Raw genomic sequence first — 20,715 nt, 5'->3', positions numbered from 1 at the left:
CATTGTTTCCAGTCTGAACCTTACGGACGTATTTTTTTCATCAGTGTAATACTGCACACATCCCAACGAAAAAACAAAACAAACAAAAAATCTTATGAGTTTTTTCCTTTTAAAACAATGGCGCCAAATTAAAAAATAAATCAGATTGTATACTTTCCAGGATCTACTGAAGACTTCGTGACAAGACACTGGCACTATGGGGACATTTAGGTCTCTCTCCTTTTAGTCACTTTGTTTTGGGATGTATTAATTCTAAACCGGCAGGTCGGTGTAGAAATCGGAAATTGTATTTCAATAAATGTTTTTTAAATGATGTGTGAAATGAATGGTCGATCAGGTGAGATGAATAAAAAGGATTCCTTGGACTGACAAGACAAATGGTTAGTGGTTGCGTATATACGATTAGTTTATTTCGGTTAAAAGGTCCTCATGGATAATGTATAACAAATATTATTTGAACTTTGGGTACTACAATGTATCAAAGTAGTTAGAGCTAGGCATGGAGATCGGAGGTTGTGGTCTTGGATGTATTTAACGTGAGAAGATTGGAACATCCTCGCCAGTCTATCTCTGTGATCAGCACTGTCGTCTAAATATGGGAAGTATTTTAAACGTATGCCAGTACAGATAGGCACGATCTCTCTCTAGTGTTTCCTTGTTTGTTTGTTGTTTAACGCCGCACTCAGCAATATTCCAGCTATATGACGGCGGTCTGTAAATAATCGAGTCTGGACCAGACAATCAAGTGATTGATATCACGAGCATCGATCCACGCAATAGGGATCGATGACATGCATCAACAACGTCAGCGAGCCTGACCATCGGATCCCGTTAGTCGCCTCTTACCACAAGCATAGTCGCCTTTTACGGAAAGCATGGGTTGCTGAAGATCTTCACGGGTCCTCTGGTCTAGTGGATAAAGCGTCTGCCGGGAGAGCGGCAATGTGAACGAGTTATTGACAAAACATCCCACAAATGTATGATGTAATAGGACTATGCGAAACAGGGACAAACAGCTGTGACATATATCAACAGTGTTTCCTGGATATGTGTATTTCAGTGTTGGTGCATGTGGAACTGCTTCCTGGGGAAGACTGTCGGGTGGAATATCCTTGTTGGAAACCAGGACAGTGCCTTATGTTTGTATCATCGATACTACATTTAAGAAATCACCGTTATGTACTGCTAGAGATGTACTAGTAGGCGGTGTGTACATCAACCCAGAAAATTCTCCCTGGTATAATAATAAGTACAGTAACTTACGGTTATAACGAAGTCAAAGGGACCACTAATTTTAAATCGTTATAACCGCAGTTCGTTATAAGCATATATACAGCACATATACAGCAAATAGCCGGGACCAAAAAATAAGTTATATCCGTCAGTTCGTTATAAGCGTGTTCGTTATAAACGTAGTGTACTGTATAGCCATTGGGGTATGTCATTATTCCGAGACGACTTAAATGCACGAACAGGAACCGAGATAGATTTTGTAGATGATATACCATGAAAAATTTAGAACTTGAAGATTGTGACTTTCAAAATGCTACTTAAATATATGCAGTGCTTTTAAATTAACTATTCTTAATGGCCGCTGTGGCTCTGATGCGTCCGTGCCAGACCACACATTCATTTCACCAACAGGAGCCAGTGTTACTGATTATGTAATCACTTCGAGTGATTTGTTTCCATCTTGTTCCGTACCCGTGAAGATCCGGGGTAGAATAGGTCTTCAACAACCCATGCTTGCCGTAAAAGGCGACTATGCTTGTCGTAAGAAGCGACTAACAGGATATGGTGGTCAGACTCGCTTGATCAACGTTTGATAAAATCTGTGTTAACTTTACACTATTAGAGTATTTATTAAAATTAGTAACTTTAAGACTACAGCGATTCAGAAGATCAGCCCTCACGTCGTCGTATAAAGGGCAGATAAGTAAAACATGGATCTCGTCTTCCACCTTGTCTGTACAATTAAAGCAATATCTCTCTTCTGGTGGTATGTTTGTGTAACGTCCAGTCTCTATCTTTAAAGGCGCCACTCCGCATCTGAATTTAGCTGGAGAGCTCCTATGAGCACGGTTGAGACGATATTCCACGTATTTTTCTGTGCTATTGACTTTTTTTAACAACCTGTAGCTTCTTTGTTTGTTTCTTCCACGGTGTCCTTTCTCCAACAATAAGTTGTCCCTCCATTTAGACTTATATTCAAACATAAGGCGTTCTTGCACCGTTGCAACAAATAACTTTGTTTCAATTTGGGTTTTTATGCTTGTCAAATGTCCCAGGTCGATTCTCTTTAGACATGCCGTCACTTTTCCATTCCAGCTCCTCTTGCAGTTGCTTGACCACACAAATATCTTCTTAGTTATTCTTCTGTTTGGAGTGTTGACAAGTCTGACCCAGTGTCTTGAGACTGTTGTCCATGATCTGATATATGGCGGGGTCCAACCTACTTCTCCATTTATTGCAATGTTTGGTGCAAGGAAAATCGAATAGCTCGATGATGGATAGCATTGACAGCAGAATGCTCTGTCGTTCCCCATATTGCCGACCCATAGTTTAAAACCGACCATACCATAGTGTCGTATAGTTTGGTAAAAACGTTAAAAGGCATAACACCAAGTCCTTAAAATTTAGAAATTTAAAGTCCCAGGAATCTATTTGCGGATTTCGCCGCACATTTAGCCATTGCGTTATAGTCCATGTGTTCGTTTAATAGCACACCGAGGTAATGATACGAATTTTCAATCTCTAAAACGATATCACCACAATAGAATGCTGTTCTTGGAATGCTAGGACCTCTAAAGTGGACAATCTTGGATTTTTCTGATTAGTATTATCTTATTACCTTCACACTTAGTGTTCAGGGCTGATAAGAGACTTTGCAAGTCTGCTGCATTTTCTGCCAATAGAACGATATCGTCTGCTTAAGCTAAAGCAGCAATATTTTCCTCTCCGATTTGAATTCCCTTTCCAAGCTCGTTGATGGTCTTTAGAAAGTCATTAATATACACATTAAACAACAAAGGTGATAGAAGACATCCCTGTTTCAGTCCTCTGCTCACAGGAAACCATGAAGTATAAACGTGATTAATGCGCACAGAGCATTTCACATTGTCATGTAACGACTTGATGGCTTGAAACATTTCCCCTCCTATTCCCGCTTCATTTAACTTTCTCCACTACCGATACCGACCTTTCCTATCCTCCTCCAGAACTCGTCTCTGTTCTCGTTACATATATTTTCCAGTTCTTTATGTACCCGACTTCTATATTGTCTTTTCTCTCGTTGAACACTCTTGTCAAACGCTTTCCTCAAACAGATATATCGGTGTTTTCGTTGTTTAGACATACCACTTGCTTCACACCATTGATTACCTTTCTGCTGAACACATGTCATTCCCTTTCACCGTCAGTCTCTCATTTCACCACGTCTGTCGGTGTCGGTGTCTTCTATTTCTCTTTCCCTCGGTTGACTGGAAGCTTATCTGACATTTCCTGGATGATGATATCAACCACAGGGCCACGGATAGCCATACTATATTGACTGTACTGATCTTTTTTTAATGTAATCAGTACAGTCAGTTTGGTATGGCCCTGTGATATCAACACAGCAGTTATAAGCGTTATCAATACACGCTTGGTCCTTAACTGAATTTTCAAGTCTGTTTACTACACCTATCAACATTTCTTTTACATCCTCTGACTGTAGGAAATCACCTGGTATTTCATCTGTTATTAGTTTATCATGAAATTCCGACGAATCCGTTTCACTTCAATTGCCATAAGCAGAAAAAAATAATGAACAGATTTTAGAAAATGACACTTGTTCAACCTGATTTGTGTCTCTGGTTGTAAAATCACCTAGATATACGTCAGTGACCCTCACGTTATATCAGAGACCATATAATATCTATTATATGGTCTCTGGTTATATTTATTATTTAATAAGTACGGCTCCAGTGACAACGACAACTTTAACACATTGTATGAATTCCAGTTTGAATAACTTAAATTGACACTTCAAAATACCATGTCTGTGTACAACAATATATCTGACTCTTTTTGAGAAAAAAAGGTTTTCGCTGAAGCGATAGAAATAATGTTTCCCTATTTTCTATGACGAGTGTGTACAAGCGCATCACAACAGTAACAATTTCAACAAAGGAAAATCTCAATTTTATTAAATCACTGGGTAAAATGTTTTTAGGACACATGTATATCGTATCTCTCAACCACAAAAATCTAACTTACAATTGTTTCCGGAAGGAAGGGCAAGAATGAACCCTTTTAAAATCTTGCGGGGAGGAACGTGACAGCCAATCAGAGTCAGTTTCCCTTTAACCCTCGGTCTCATTGCCCCGGAAGTTGATTCATCGAACCCTGGAGCCGGTTACTGTACGTATTCTGGACATCATGACACTAGTGTGGCTGTTGAGCCTGAAATACTTATGACAGTTCAATGTACAAAACAATAATGCTATTTTCGTGATGTTGTTATTATAAATCGATTCTCTAGTTCATTTGCAAATAAAATATTTCGCCACGTTGAATGTTCGGTAAATCGCAATAAGCAGGGGCACGTAACTCTTATCTTCTTAGCACTTCTACTTGAGTTACGAATTTGTTGAAATTCAACTAAAGGATTCAAGTTCCAATGCATCTTCAACATTTTTCTTTTTCAAATAGCGATTTTTTTTATCAAATTGACACTTTATTGACCCTATATTGACACTATACTATTGTTACGAAAATTAATATTTGGCATGTTTTAAACACATTTTAGCCTTACTTATAGCTATATCTATAGAGATATGACCGATAATTCAGTTTTTTTATTGGCCCATATTGAAAATGCAAGTGTAGAAAAACGGAAAATATTCTTCATAACGTGCATTCAGAACGTTTAACTAAGCATGTTGTCCGATTTTTACTTGGATCATTGATAGAACTCTATAAAGTAATGATATGTCTTTTATATTACATCTAAACTGTAACATGGCCGTTTTTCCATAGACCCGATGGGAAGATATAAGTGATGTCCCTCATCACCTGCACCCGAGGGCAGTACTTGTCACAACTGATTGCCAGGAAAATATCAGGTTGCCATAGAAACAAATTTCTGACACAACATAAACACACACTACGTCATGGATCAGCTGATAGTGAAAATGGTATGTATAATGTGACTTTACATCTTAACATGGTCATAGTTAGGAAATAAATAAGCAGTTAAACAGATAGATTCCATGCTACACACACTGTTATCATACTGGCTGTTATCGTTTTATAATTTCCATCGGGGGCTAGGGTGACCCAATCAGCTAAGGAGCTGCAATTTGCTGTTGAGTTGTGTCCCTTGGACACGCAAGAAACCTATGATTGTGGGTTCGAATCCGATTATGTTTCTAGGTTTGTCAGCACCATACCCATGCTCGTGGGTTTCACCAAAGTGGTAAACATCTGAGACCTGCATCACTTCGGGATTTCCTCCCACTCTAAGCTGACACACCGTTCTATAACTGAAATACTGTTAAATACTGCATTAGACCTAACTCACTCACTCACTCACTATAACCTTCATACTGCTCGGGGGATGAGTGGTCTTGGTCTGAGGCAAGGCATTGTTTAAAAGGGGAATCCTTGGGTCCTTGAAGTTTGAACCTATCATATTTGAATGTAGGGAACCGAGTATCTTGCCATTAGAGTTACGACAAGGACCCTATGGCTTTCAAACACTGAAGTGCAATTGTCTGTGCAGAGTTGCATCCCTTGGCCATGCCAAGATCTGCTGGTTGAGAGTATTAATCCCTGATTGTTTCTTGGTTTGTGTAATATCTGTAATTGAAACACAGTAGTTTTAAACTAGCTAGTGTATAATATTATGATAGGCCAGCACATGTCCGCTCCTGTAATGTGATTAGTTGCAGGTAAGCGCAGTCATGTGCTGTTATGTAACATGCGACAGTCTTGAATAAACGGCCAGTCAAGTGGCAGGCTAGTCTCCCGACTCCCGCGTTTATCATTCCTCCCTGAGAGCCCAACAGTTTGTCAGCTTTATATCCATGTTAGTGGTTCTATTTCTAACGGGGGCACGGGTGGCCCAGTCGTCTAAGGCGCCGCGATTCGCTGTGCAGAGTTGCGTTCCTTGGGCACACCAGAAACCTATGATTGTGGGTTCGAATCCCAGTTTGCCCCGATTATGTTTCTAGGTTTGTCAGCACCATACCCGTGCTCGTGGGTTTCAACGAAGTGGTAAACGTCTGGGACCTGCATCACTTCGGCTTTCCTCCCACATTAAGCTGACACGTCGTGATATAACTGGAATACTGTTAAAAGCGGCGTTAAACCCAACTCACTCACTCTATTTCGAACACTAAAGCGGTGTCACTCCCTCATGTTTAGAGGGTTCCACCAAAGTGGGCAACATCTACGACCTGATTCACTTCTGGATTTCCTACCGCAATAAACAGCCATGCTGTGAAGAATCCGAAATACTGTGGAGGGGGATGTGAAGGTGGCTTCACACGACAAACTAAAGTTTGCCGATTTATGTTTATAAACATAAATTTGTGTATATGGACATTGTGAAAACAGTGTGTGAAGTGTCTATTCTCTGCAATATTTTAGACAACATTCTTGTGATATCAAACTTGAACTTGATGTTTGCATGGTTGTCAAACATGTTGGTGGCTTACAACCATTCAGATAGTGCATAGATATCAAATGATTTTTAATTACTGGCAGCAGTATTTGAGGGAAATGAAGAGATATTAGGTAACAAGAACATATAATTATTGTGTGAAAACACAAGTTGGTAAACTTTGTGGTGTTTGCCATCTTATGTTGCCCTTATGAAGTTGCCTTTGAAATAAACCCTGCTTTCTCGATTGCTTCAAGAGAGGGACAGTCATGACAATGGCCAGCGTAGTCTGAATGCTGCATTAGGCGACCATGTCTAATATTTGGATAGATATTCTAAATAGTGGATAGTACAGCTGAATCTGAGTTGAAGACCTCACCATGTTCCTTTCAGGTCTGCTGCAGGTGTCGAAAGAAGTTGATGATGCAATGCATTCTGGGAAACCTGTGGTTGCCCTGGAGAGCACTATCATAACCCATGGCATGCCTTACCCAGACAATGTGTCGTAAGTAGCAGACTATTTGGTAGAGGTGAAACGATACAGCAAGGTCACTATACGATACACATTACGATACAAAGGTCCCGATACGATACATATCGTGTTATGCGTATTTATGTCAAATCACAGGGAAATGTCTTGACTATAAATATTTCTGAGCAGGATGAAAAGGGAAAGCTAGCTGTAGACATATGTTCATAGCAGCTGTTTTTAGTAGTGAACTTAATTACAACACAGTTTGCAATTTTTGACTGACAAAAACGCTGGGGTCCTTAAACGAGCTGTAATGTGTTTTAGCAGGTGTATCCTCTTGTATCGATACAGAAAGAAATGTATCGTGTATCACATATGTATTGTAGGGGGTGTCATTATGACCGCTGTCTGTTCTAAAGGGGTCAGGGGCAGTGGGGTAGCCTGGTGGTTAAAGTGTTTGCTCTGCCAACGCTGAAGACCCAGGTTCGTGTCCTGACATGGGTACAATGTGTGAAGCCCATTTCTGGTGTACCCCGCTGTGATATTGCTGGAATATTGCTAAAAGCGGCGTAAAACAATACTCATTCACTCACTCTAATGGGTTCACATATGTATTGTAGGGGGGAGGGGGAATTATGACCACTGCCTGTTCTAAAGGGGGTCACATATGTAATGAAGGGGGTCATCATTGTCGGAGAATCAATTTTTTTTACCCATGATACTGATTTTTACATTCTGCACACATTTGAGATTTTAGGTTACAATGAACTGCATACAACACGTATGTGTTGCATATATACCACTCAACATTTGCTAAGGACCACACATTTGACAAAGGATGATTTTCTTTGTCCTTAGCAAATGGTACGTAGTATAGTTAAACAATAATGTATCAAGGTTTGGACAAGCATTTTCACATTTGTAGCATTTAGCCGAAGTGTTATTAATTGCAATACAATTTATTGTTACCTTATACCTATCAAACCTCAATATATTTTCTTGCCACTGTCCAGTTGCACAGGCTACATCATAATTCACTTGTCGCCTCAGTTCAGTTTCTGTCTGGATTTCCAGAAACATGCTAGTCATCATTTTCAGGTGATAAGTAGTAATTCTGAAGTACTTGTCAGTGATATTCAAGTTGTTTAAGAAATTAGTAAACACAGATCTGACACAGATTGACAGATGAACGATGTATGATCAACCTGGGATTGTTCAATCTCATTAAAATCAGATATTAGTTCTCGATGCCGCTAAACAAAGATCTGAGGACATCCCATAACGGGTCACGTCAGGCCGACCTTTCGCGAATTCTGACCGACCAATGGAATTACTGACAAGAAGTCGACATTAGCCAATCAGAAGGCAGCTTTCTCGTGCTTTATGGCACTAATTTCAAATTGGCGACTACGCTTCGAAACATATTTTGGCAAATTCTCGCTTATAAAATTGAAACCTGAACAAAAGAACATTCTCGAATAGCTAATATATGGTCTAGATTATATAGGTTCAGTCGTTAAACCCGTAATTATCTTTCAGTATACCCCGTTTAAAAGTTTTCGAGGTTGTATGATGAGAAATCACATTCCAACTGTCACTTTCATGATCTGGTAAGCGACGATCTGATTGGTCTGATGAAAGGTCGTTCTGACGTGACCCCTAATTGGATGTCCTCAGATCTTTGTTTAGCGGTACTAGAACTAAGATCTGATTTTAATGAGATTGGGGATTGATGAAGTTGAAATGAGGATCATCTTAATACAACTGTTTGTTGTCCAATTCAAGGGGAAATGTCATTCACCAATTTGTAAGATGGAACAAAAGTATTGTTGTGAAACTTAAATTCCAAAGTGCACCCAAATATATTTAGGAATATTCTGGCACACTTGTAAAAACATTTTTAATTTTATCCCTACACTAAAATACATGGTTGTATCGTAACTGTGCACAGCTCATGCTGAAACATTGTTACTATTTTGTACATGATGGTGAATGATGTTCCCTTTTCCAGGAACATTTGCATGTGTTTAATTACAGAACAGCACAGGCAGTGGAAGATATCATACGTCAAAATGGCAGCGTTCCTGCAACAATAGCTGTTATTAAAGGACGGGTTCATGTGGGTGAGTGGCGTTACTCTCCAGATAGTGTTCAGTTTCCATAGGAGTGATCAGGGTAAGAACTGAGTCTGGGCCAGGGAACCACTTTTCATAGCACGAGCATCAGTCTATACTGTCGGGGCATGATGACAATAATAGTGGTTTGTTTGGTTGGTTGGGTGGTTGTTTGGTTGGATGGTTGGGTTGTTTGTTTGTTTGTTTGTTTGTTTGTTTGGTGGGTTGTTTGTTTGGTTGTTTGGTTGTTTGAGTGGTTGTTTGGTTGGGTGCTTGTTTGTTTGAGTGGTTGTTTGTTTGTTTGGTTGGTTGGTTGGTTGGTTGGTTGGTTGGTTGGTTGGTTAACTCTTCAATCAGCAATGTTCCAGATGGTTGACTATTAAAAATCGAGTCAGGACCAGACAATCCATGATTGACAACATAAGCATTAGTCCACGCAGTTGGGTTACAGTGACATACATTCAACCAAGTCACCGACACAGATTACCCAATCTGTTTAATAACATCTTATGGCAAGCAAAGAACGCTGGGGACCAATTTCCTTATGTGGATTCCCCACGGGGTGCTGGGGGCCTGTGCTGACATGGTTTGTTTATTTCATGTTTTATGCCACACTGCTCAATCAAGAAGAACTATATATTAATCGAAATGAAAAAAAACACATTGAGTTGAAAAAGGATTATTTGAAAAGGGTTCATTTTACCTGCAGGGCTGACCAGCAGTGAACTTGAATGGCTGGGATCACAACAACATGGACTTGTGAAAACATCTCGCAGAGACTTTCCAGTCGTTCTCTCTCAGGTAGGCGTCTTTGTTCAGGACATTATTATGGACCAGAGCCTTAAGTTAAGCTCTAGCTATTGATAGTTTAATTTGTCGTTGATGCATTGCTATAGGCCAAGGACAAATTTTGATGAGTTGATAGTTTGATCAATCATTACTAGGGCTGGGACAAACCAAATTTACTACATGGATACCCAGCCCCTTTTACTCAATCCTACCTGGGTACCCATTGTAGGTCTCAAGAGATGGGTACAAAATGTCTGAATGGGAATAGTTCGACCGTAGCCCTGGCAAAATGTATTTAGATACATGTAGGAAATGATCTGGTCATGCATACACTGAAGTTGACTGCAGTTTTATCTTTACTCAAACTTATTAAGTCAGGAGGAACACCTGCATAGTCAGAAAGAAATGCGAACATTAGTCACTTATAGTGTAACCATAGAGTTCTAGATCATTTTTGTCATTAAAAAATATATCCCGTGACTAACCATGGGTCCAAGTAGTCCGGTGGTCCTAGTCAGTACCCACCCGACCCCAGTACCTGACCCCAGTACCCAACCTGAGTACAAGACCCCAGTACCCAACCCGAGTACAAGGCCCCAGTACCCAACCCGAGTACAAGATCCCAGTACCAAACCCGAGTACAAGACCCCAGTACCCAACCCGAGTACAAGACCCCAGTACCCACCCGACCCCAGTACCCAACCTGAGTACAAGACCCCAGTACCCAACCTGAGTACAAGACCCCAGTACCCAACCCGAGTACAAGGCCCCAGTACCCAACCCGAGTACAAGACCCCAGTACCCGACCTCAGTACCCAACCAGAGTACAAGACCCCAGTACCCAACCTCAGTACCCAACCCGAGTACAAGACCCCAGTACCTGACCCCAGTACAAGACCCCAGTACCCAACCCGAGTACAAGACCCCAGTACCCGACCTCAGTACCCAACCAGAGTACAAGACCCCAGTACCCGACCCCAGTACCCAACCCGAGTACAAGACCCCAGTACCCGACCCCAGTACCCATCCCCAGTACAAGACCCCAGTACCCGACCCCAGTACCCAACCCCAGTACCCAACCCGAGTACCTGACCCAAGTACCCAACCCCAGTACCCGACCCCAGTACCCATCCCCAGTACAAGACCCCAGTACCCGACCCCAGTACCCAACCCCAGTACCCAACCCGAGTACCTGACCCAAGTACCCAACCCCAGTACCTGACCCCAGTACCGGAGCTACCCGTCCCAGCCCTAATCATTACACCCCTACCACCTGGTATTCTCAAAAAGTATATGTTGTCAGATTTCAATGGAAGCCGTTTTCTGAAATTATTGCTAGACTTGGTAGATTTACTTTCTAATGTCCTTATGATCGCACCCTTTTGTTATAAATTCTTATTACCTTACATCACTTTGGTGTAATGGAATGAACTCTTGATAATTTACAATAAGTCCTTGTTATTTTCCAGCGACTGAGTGGCGGTACAACAGTGTCAGGGACCATGCTGGTTGCTCATAAAATGGGCATTCCTATTTTTGTTACAGGGGGGATAGGTGGGGTTCACAGAGGAGCTGAAACATGTAAGTAGTTGTCACATTATCCTTATCTCAGTACTTGCTTATTGCAAAGCAGGGGGCGGTTGGGTAGCCTAGTGGTTAAAGCATTCCCTCGTCACGCCGAAGGCCCGGGTTCGATTCCCGACATGGGTACAGTGTGTGAAGCCCATTTCTGGTGTCCCCTGCATTGATATTGCTGTAATATTGCTAAAAGCGGCGTAAAACCATACTCACTCACTCACTCAGATCCCAGATCCTTCCTGATTGTACTTCTATGGTTGTCAGCACCATACCTGAATTGGAAAACCTCTAATACCTGCATCCATTAGGGTATCCGCCCACATCACGCTAACATGCCACAATATAACTGATGTACTGTTTGAGGAGATGTTAAACCAAACTCACTCACATCCTCTGTTGCAGCCATGGACGTCAGTGCTGACCTGACCGAGCTGGGCCGCACGCCGGTGACTGTTGTGTCTGCAGGAGTCAAGTCAATACTTGACATCGGCCGCACACTCGAGTACCTGGTCAGACACCCTTCATACCTCCATCACCTCAAATCTTTGTATTACCGCCTCCATGATCTCGTGGATAGAGTGTCTGCCTGGAGAGGGGAAGGTCGGTGGTCTGATCCCCTGGCCCCGTCATACCAAAAGACGTTAAAAGATGGTACTTGTTGTTAACCTGCCTGGCACTTGGCATTAAGGGGATAAAACAAGGACTGGTCGGCTCAGAGGCAGTATACTGTGCCTGAGTGGGGTATCAATACTTTAGCATGGTATTTCATTGGGTTCGGACCAGTTAGTTGGCATTAGTCTGGACTAGTACGAGCAGCAACACACATGTGCATGCATATTGCTATATAAGTGCTATAATCTTGACCACAAACCTTAACCCCATTTCAGCTCACCTCATTAAAGACAGAATTTCCATTTCGGGAGTAAATGTCCTGATCTTGACTCTGTTGTTGGGATTTTATCAGTTCTGTTTCAGGAGATAATGTTTTCCAATAGAGTATTCCAGGCCTCGGTATCTAAATCCTTTCTATTCTTAAGAAGAAAAAAGAAACTTACAGTTATCTCTCTTTTAGGAAACTCAAGGAGTTTGCGTAGCTACATTTGGAAGTTCGCGAGATTTCCCAGCATTCTTCACATCAAAGAGTGGCTTCCAGTCTCCCTATAATGTGGAAACAGCCACGTCTGCAGCTGGTCTTATAGGTAGGGTAGCAAGGACGACCAGAGGTCTTGGAAGATATGTGAGATTTCCTAGCTGTAAGCTAAATATAGATTCATCAGGACAGTCTGCATTCTGAGACTACTGTCCATCTGCTGTCCTTGGTATTGTTTTGATAGCTCAATATCTAGTCTTGTATATGGACAGACGTGTTAGATAGAAATACTCTCACTAAGTTGGACAGGTCACCCTTGAAAGACTTAGATTTGTTCTGCGAGGACTTGTCATCTTCTGATGATTCTTGTTAGTTTTCCTCATGATAACAATGGATTCTAACCAAATTAATTTTTCCAGTTTGGAATAAAATTCCTGTACACCTTGCTTGTAAAAGCTCACTAAAAGGAAAAATCATTTATCCAAGCTTGAATCAGCATGAGACAAAAACTTTGACATGTATTATTGGAGCAATTCAAATCGTATATCGGTCTCATTTTAAACGCATCTTTAGTTCTGTAGAATTGGGAGCCCTCTATAATTGCTGTTTCAAGTAACAAGGTGTTACTTTTTCTATTAGAATCAAATCTACAGCTGGATACAGGGAGTGGCATCCTGATAGCTGTACCTATCCCAGAATCCTTTGCTGCATCAGGGGAGATAATTGAGGCGGCCATTCAGCAAGCTATTAGTGAGGCAAGGTAAAGTACAGAACAGGTTTCTCAGTATGGTATGCTTATGAGTGAGTGAGTGAGTATGGTTTAACGCCGCTTTTAGCAATATTCCAGCAATATCAAGGCGGGGGACACCAGAAATAGGCTTCACATATTATACCCATGTGGGGAATTAAACCTGGGCCTTCGGCATGATGAGCAAATGCTTGAACCACTAGGCTACCCCACCGCCCCGGTATACTTACGAGATATTTTAAGTAGCAACCCCCAATTACTCATTCGAAATAATCCCCATGTGTGGTATTTCTTTATCTGAGGAGGTCCCAGAGCCTCATAATGTTGTAAAGGTTGACTACAATGGGGTCGGATGGTCAGATTCTGTGATTGGTTTGATCGCGTCGCTGTGCTCTGACTACATGGGATGTTGATCACAGTATCAATCACTGGTTTGCCCGGCTCAGCCTCAGTTCTGGAGAGGCCACCATAATATAACTGGAATATTGCTGACTGCAGCTTAAACCAATTACAGTGTGTGACCCATTTAAATGGGTGGTGACCATGGTGATACAGGGATGAGTTCGGACGAAATGTTTTTAGAAGCTTGAAACTTTGTTCATGCATGTTTCTACATAAGCATCTAAAGAAGGAAGAATTACATAGTGTGAGATAGGATAAGTATATAATATGTCAAGTGATGTTTTATCTTAAATTTCAAATTTGTATTGACCCAGTTTAATTGTTATCGTCTGTTCGTTTCCCTGAATTCTCTGAAGGGATACGATGTAATTTTCTTCTGCGGAAGACAAACATGTTTTTATTGCAAATGTAGGGATTATGTATGGCTGGTGATGTGCTTCATTCCGATTCGCTTCATAGACTTTTTTGTAGGCTTGAACAGGGGGGGTCGCGTTATAGGTGGGGTCACTTTATAGACGGTGATATACGGTAAACAATTTAATGTAAAATTTACAATAAAAATTAGCTGCTGGACTATCTTTTAAATCTTAGGTGTCGGTGGCGGAATCCTACACTGTTACATCGACGTAACAAAATACATTATTAGGTTGCAGTTTTGCTACAGTAACCACAACACATGCAGAGCTATTGTATTCCGACCACCATGTAGACTCTGACACTCACCAGGGCCCTGTTTCCCAAAGTGATCTTAGCGCTAAGATTATCTTAACTCTCATACTTTAACATAGGCTTACAATAGTTGTAGTGCTAATATCGCTTTGTGCAAGTGCGCTCAGGTCCCCGTTTCCCAAAGTGATCTTAGCGCTATGACTGTTGTAAGTATGGGCATGACGATCATCTTAGTGCTAAGATCACTTTGTGAAACTTTGCCCAGCTCCTTAGATGAACCCCCCTGTGGGAATCCCTGGTAAGAATAGGCCCACAACCTATGCCATCAGAGGTGACTTACTGGATTGGGTCTGACTCTCTGACTTGGTTGATTGTGTGTCATTATAGCCAGACGGTGCAGATTGTACAGACAGGGCTCCATGTAAGGAACTTGATTAAACTTGCATCTGGTGCATGTTGACATGGAAACCAAATTGCACCAAACAACCACCTTGCGCCTTGGTCCCATAACTTTATCAAAGTTGAAACATAGGGCGGGCTGCTTCCAGTGTCCCTTAAATTAATGATACATTGCACATAAGAACATTTGCACATAATCTTGAAGTACCATCAGTTTGATGACATCACCATGAAAGTATGACAAATTACACAGGATTAGCGATGTAGTATGGTACAGAAACTTTAGAGGTATTGAGATTATACAAAGATGGAGTTTGTGTGGACAAGTAAGGGTTAGTCAGATTCAAAGTTTGATTTTTTTTTGCCTTTTTTTTTAATAGGTTGCACTTGTGCATGTTTTATAAGCTAAATAGATCCCTGACAGTCCACCATACAGCCGGAATGTTACTAACTGCCAATCTCATTAAAATCAGATCTTAGTTCTCGCTATCGCTAAACAAAGATCTGAGGACATCCCATTACGGGTCACGTCAGAACGACCTTTCATCCGACCAGTTAAATTGTCGCTTAGCAGATCATGAAAGTGACAGCCAGAATGTATTTTCTTTTATTATGCAACCTCGAAAACTCTAACACGGGGTATTCCGAACTACAGTTTCGGCCCGTATGACTGATTCTGTCAAAATTATCGTCTGTTTCTCGCTTCTGTGGGATAAACATTTGAACGGAGGAGGTGTTGCACAGTACGTGGGAAGCAATGCCATACAATCGCACCCATATATTAGACATTCTGGAATGTTTGTTTGTTCAGTTTTCCAAATTGTAATCGAGAACTGTGTCAACATATTTTTCAAACATAGTCTGAAATGGAAGTCGCCATAAAGCTCGAACAAGCTGCTTTCTAATTTGCTAATGTTGACTTCTTGTTAGTTGTTTCAGTGGTCGGTCAAAGTTTGTGAAAGGTCGTTCTCTTGTGACATGTAATGGGATGTCCTCAGATCTTTGTTTAGCGGCAGAGAGAACTTAGATCCGATTTATATGAGATTGACTGACTGACAAACAAACAACTTACCTTAGCCGTGTATTTGTTTCAGAGAACAAGGTATCTGTGGGAAAGATGTCACCCCTTTCATCCTGAGTCGTGTCAACGTCCTCACTGAGGGCATCTCCCTACAAGCCAGTATCTTTCTGTAAGAGGAGTAGTGGGAGGAGGGTTTGCCGGCAGTGGGCATCAGGATCAGATGACCAACAGTTGCTTCCAATGTATCAAGCAGTTAGTGATGAAATACTATCTTGACCTGAAAATATTAAAGGAATACTTCACACGTGAAATAACCCAGAGGATCTTCTTCCAGCCTGCCTCACTTGTATGTTGCTCTGGTTTTCAACCTGGGATCAGTAAGAAACTCTATGTATAGATTGTGGCACAACATCTCATGACATGAAAATTTGACAAGTCTACTCTCAGCTGTGCCACTCAGCTGTGAAAATATCAATTTCCTATGTCCCTTGATGAAACAGACTGTTGTTTTAACAAGAAGAGCCAATTATCCCATATTATTTCTTATCTTGATGCAACATATTGCAATTTCCTTCTTCACTTCAATCATATAACACATAACCTCAAATGTGCCTCTTCATCTGGGGCGCTTGTTCTCTTGGTTGAGTGTCAGTGTTATCTGTCCATCACTTTCCTTATAAATATTATTACTTAGACTTCTTAACCAATGAAGTACATGCTCCGAAACAGCATAATAGGTCAGGGCTCCAGATAATTTTTTAAACCATTGTGTATTTACTCATTAATGATCGTTCATTTGGGGTATTGATTGTTTTCTTTGAGTATTCAGTATGTTTTTAGTTAAAATTAGTTTTGTACTGTAATAGATAATTTTCCTGATGAAATCCAGACATTGCTTTGATAAAGAACAATGCTGAGGTTGGCAGCAGAATAGCCTCAGCACTGAAGGATATACAGTTAAGGGGAGATCACTCTGAATCAGCAACTTTAAAAAGGCCTGAATTTGAAGAAAGAGGCAGAGAAGAGCAATCAAAACCTGTGGGTAGAAAAAGTGATAAATTGTAATTTGAAGGAATATTTTGATAATTATTTATGTTTAAATTAGCTTTGAGCCACTGAGATATATGCTCAAAGGCAAAAGTAACTATCACGTTCTTATTCATAATATGTGATTTCTTTTGCAAGTAACTCAAAACTCATGTATTTTTCATTGATCATGTTGTTGATTTAAGTGGTGTCTAATTGGGCTGAAGTTAGGCCCCCATAGGCTTTCTAAAAAGAATTTAATTATATTTTATCAAATTCAAATTATTCTTTAGAATTTGTTCATTTTAAGTATAATCGCAAGGGAAGTGTTTATTGTCTCTCCCCTGTAGAGATGTTGAGCAATCTGAAAGGGTTGGCTTTCTTTTTACCTCCGATACTCATCAAAACAGAGTCAAGCTAGCCCTGTTTGTGTTTTTTTGTACTCTGTCAAAAGATTAATAAATCTGTAATATCCATAACATAATAATTAAGCAGCATTTAGATCCGTGACCCTATGGTTGGTTTAAGTTTTGTGTTCTAAATTAAGGTCTGGTCTCACATTTTAGAGTTATTTTCCATCATGAAGTTGCACTTTTTGACTGAACTCGTGATGACCAGGAATGACGTATTTTGCAAATCGGGATCTTCTATTCAGTACGATTGTGGAGTTAGGTTGGTTTGGGTGGTTGGGAAATCAAAATGTCATTTTTGGTGCAGGTAAATGTTTAATTATGTGGCCTGCCATTCACCTTTGTAGGTGACAGTTAACCTGACATGATGTTGACAGGTGGTGGTAGGCGGCGTGGTGGTGGACTTCTATGCTCAGCTGGGACAAAACCATGTACAGGTATGTTTGTTATTGTGTGGAGTGTATGTTACATAGAAGATAATCAGGTCTTTGAAAGGCATTTAGAAGTGATACACATAAGGAAGAGAATATATGGATGTCAACTTCTTTATTATGAGGAACACAACGTTTCGGAGTATATGCTTACTCCTTCATCAGGTGAATGAATGCCATGAAGCTGAGAGCATATATATGTACATGTAAGGACAACAAAATTAATAAGATAACAAAGGATGGAAAATAACAAAGGGTACAAGCTAACAAAGGAAGCCAACAGATGATTGGCACTGATAGGTGATTAGCAATAGACAATGGAAGCCATTTGGTTGCAATTTCGTGAGTTGGGACAACATGCAAACCAAGAAATGTAATAAGTCTATGGGAAAAGTCAAGTCAAATAAACAAAGATGGCAGATGCAGTAAAATTTCAAAGTTAAATCAGTACTTTTAAAGAATCAACCATAGCTTCCCACACCCGCCGAGTCTGGGAGCAATACTGCCATAAACTTCACCCCCCATCCCCCAGACACAAGGACAACTGTCACAAGCCTGCAGTGTCTGACCCTTACCCCGTGTTGAAGTATAGTTGAAAAAAAACTTGAAAATAACCAAACCAACAAACATAAGACATTGATACATAATATATCCCCGTGTTATGGGTTTTCGAAAACGCTGAAGAAACATTCATAGTTTTATCGCTAATCACATGAACAACAGTAAAACATCTCATTCACTTATAGGCTAAAAGACAACTTTATCTTAAAAAAACAAGCCATCTTCTGAGTATTTACAATTTCTGTGTGACGCCACATCGCTCGTTATAGTGCATGTATTCATGATAGAAAACGCATGTGTCATAAATAATAGTAAAGGCATATATGATGCTGAAAGCTCTGATCGTAAACAGGACAATCCGCAACGGTTTGTGGGAAAAACAATAATATTTTTTGGAGTAGTTTTTCAAAATCTTTGATTATATTTTGACGAGGAAGATAATTTTTTCCAAGGACTACTGTTTTAAAAAAACGAGATTTTCCGCGTTTCCGTGGAGATTTCACATCCCTGATTATGTTATCCTAGTGTTTATTATGGTATCCTACAGTGATTATTATGTTATCCTAGTGTTAATTATAGTATCCTGTAGTGATTATTATGGTATCCTAGTGTTTATTCTGGTATCTTATGGTATCCTAGTGTATATTATGGTATCCTAGTGTTTATTATCATATCCTAGTGTATATTATGGTATCCTAGTGTTTATTATCGTATCCTGGTGTTTATTATGTTATCCTGGTGTTTATTATGTTATCCTGGTATTTATTATGTTATCCTTGTGTTTATTATCGTATCCTGGTGTTTATTATCGTATCCTAGTGTTTATTATGTTATCCTAGTGTTTATTATGGTATCCTTGTGTTTATTATGTTATCCTGGTGTTTATTATGGTATCCTGGTGTTTATTATGGTATCCTGGTGTTTATTATGTTATCCTTGTGTTTATTATGATATCCTAGTGTATATTATGATATCCTGTTGTTTATTATGTTATCCTGGTGTTTATTATGTTATCCTTGTGTTTATTATGATATCCTGGTGTTTATTATGTTATCCTTGTGTTTATTATGGTATCCTAGTGTATATTATGTTATCCTTGTGTTTATTATGTTATCCTTGTGTATATTATGGTATCCTAGTGTATATTATGTTATAGTATCCTTGTGTTTATTATGGTATCCTGGTGTTCAGTGGTGTTTATTATGTTATCCTATTGTTTATTATGGTATCCTGTTGGTTAACAGGTCACCTCATCCTTCAGATCCCCACATAGGTACAATGTGTGAAGTGGTGGCTGTGACTATGATGTTGCTGCAGTACTGCTGAATTTCTTATGAGATTGTGTCCTGTTCATCTTTCGTTATCAAAATGTTCTATGTATAGATGTTCTTATTCTGTGAATCATTTCAGTCTAATGGCGCTACATATCCTGGTAGTCTGAGGCAGTCATTTGGTGGTGTGGGGCGCAACATCGCAGACTGTCTTTCTCTTCTTGGATCACAACCGCTGCTTGTGTCAGCTGTAGGGAGGGGCTCCCACACAGGGGCCCTGCAGGCTTCCTGTCAACACATGGTGAGTGTCTGGGTAGAGAGGGTTAACATGGTGGAGGAAGAGAGAGGCTCCCACACAGGGGCCCTGCAGGCTTCCTGTCAGCACATGGTGAGTGTCAGGGGAGAGAGGGTTAATGTTGTGAGTGTCTGGGTAGAGAGGGTTAACATGGTGGAGGATGAGAGAGGCTCCCACACAGGGGCCCTGCAGGCTTCCTGTCAGCACATGGTGAGTGTCAGGGGAGAGAGGGTTAATGTGGTGAGTGTCTGGGTAGAGAGGGTTAACATGGTGGAGGAAGAGAGAGGCTCCCACACAGGGGCCCTGCAGGCTTCCTGTCAGCACATGGTGAGTGTCAGGGGAGAGAGGGTTAATGTGGTGAGTGTCTGGGTAGAGAGGGTTAACATGGTGGAGGAAGAGAGAGGCTCCCACACAGGGGCCCTGCAGGCTTCCTGTTAGCACATGGTGAGTGTCAGGGGAGAGAGGGTTAATGTGGAGAGTGTCTGGGTAGAGAGGGTTAACATGGTTGAGGAAGAGAGAGGCTCCCTCACAGGGGCCCTGCAGGCTTACTGTCAGCACATGGTGAGTGTCAGGGGAGAGAGGGTTAATGTGGTGAGTGTCTGGGTAGAGAGGGTTAACATGGTGGAGGATGAGAGAGGCTCCCACACAGGGGCCCTGCAGGCTTCCTGTCAACACATGGTGAGTGTCTTGGGAAGGAGGGTTAATGTGGTGGAGGAAGAGAGAGGCTCCCACACAGGGGCCCTGCAGGCTTCCTGTCAGCACATGGTGAGTGTCTAGGTAGAGAGGGTTAATG

At 40.9% G+C, this 20,715-nt stretch overlaps 1 protein-coding gene across 2 annotated transcripts in view; it reads left to right on the top strand.

The window, feature by feature from the left end:
• Positions 1 to 4,341: 4,341 nt before the first annotated feature.
• The window catches only part of LOC124118453 (pseudouridine-metabolizing bifunctional protein C1861.05-like), a 28,047-nt gene continuing 11,673 nt past the window's right edge, over positions 4,342 to 20,715 (top strand). For both annotated transcript variants that reach the window (XM_048401134.1, XM_048401139.1), the window contains exons 1-13: positions 4,342 to 4,401; positions 5,020 to 5,177; positions 7,040 to 7,151; positions 9,156 to 9,241; positions 9,942 to 10,033; positions 11,491 to 11,602; positions 12,002 to 12,108; positions 12,672 to 12,798; positions 13,329 to 13,449; positions 16,002 to 16,087; positions 16,818 to 16,966; positions 17,742 to 17,801; positions 19,767 to 19,928. In XM_048401134.1, the coding sequence (XP_048257091.1) occupies positions 5,042 to 5,177; positions 7,040 to 7,151; positions 9,156 to 9,241; positions 9,942 to 10,033; positions 11,491 to 11,602; positions 12,002 to 12,108; positions 12,672 to 12,798; positions 13,329 to 13,449; positions 16,002 to 16,087; positions 16,818 to 16,966; positions 17,742 to 17,801; positions 19,767 to 19,928 (1,350 nt within the window). In that variant the 5' untranslated portion in view covers positions 4,342 to 4,401; positions 5,020 to 5,041. The remainder of the gene's footprint in view (positions 4,402 to 5,019; positions 5,178 to 7,039; positions 7,152 to 9,155; positions 9,242 to 9,941; positions 10,034 to 11,490; positions 11,603 to 12,001; positions 12,109 to 12,671; positions 12,799 to 13,328; positions 13,450 to 16,001; positions 16,088 to 16,817; positions 16,967 to 17,741; positions 17,802 to 19,766; positions 19,929 to 20,715) is intronic.

The sequence above is a fragment of the Haliotis rufescens genome, unplaced genomic scaffold (assembly GCF_023055435.1).
Source record: "Haliotis rufescens isolate VD_foot unplaced genomic scaffold, xgHalRufe1.0.p SCAF_1, whole genome shotgun sequence".
NCBI classification, from domain to species: domain Eukaryota; kingdom Metazoa; phylum Mollusca; class Gastropoda; order Lepetellida; family Haliotidae; genus Haliotis; species Haliotis rufescens.
This window is presented reverse-complemented; position numbering and strand designations above follow the sequence as displayed.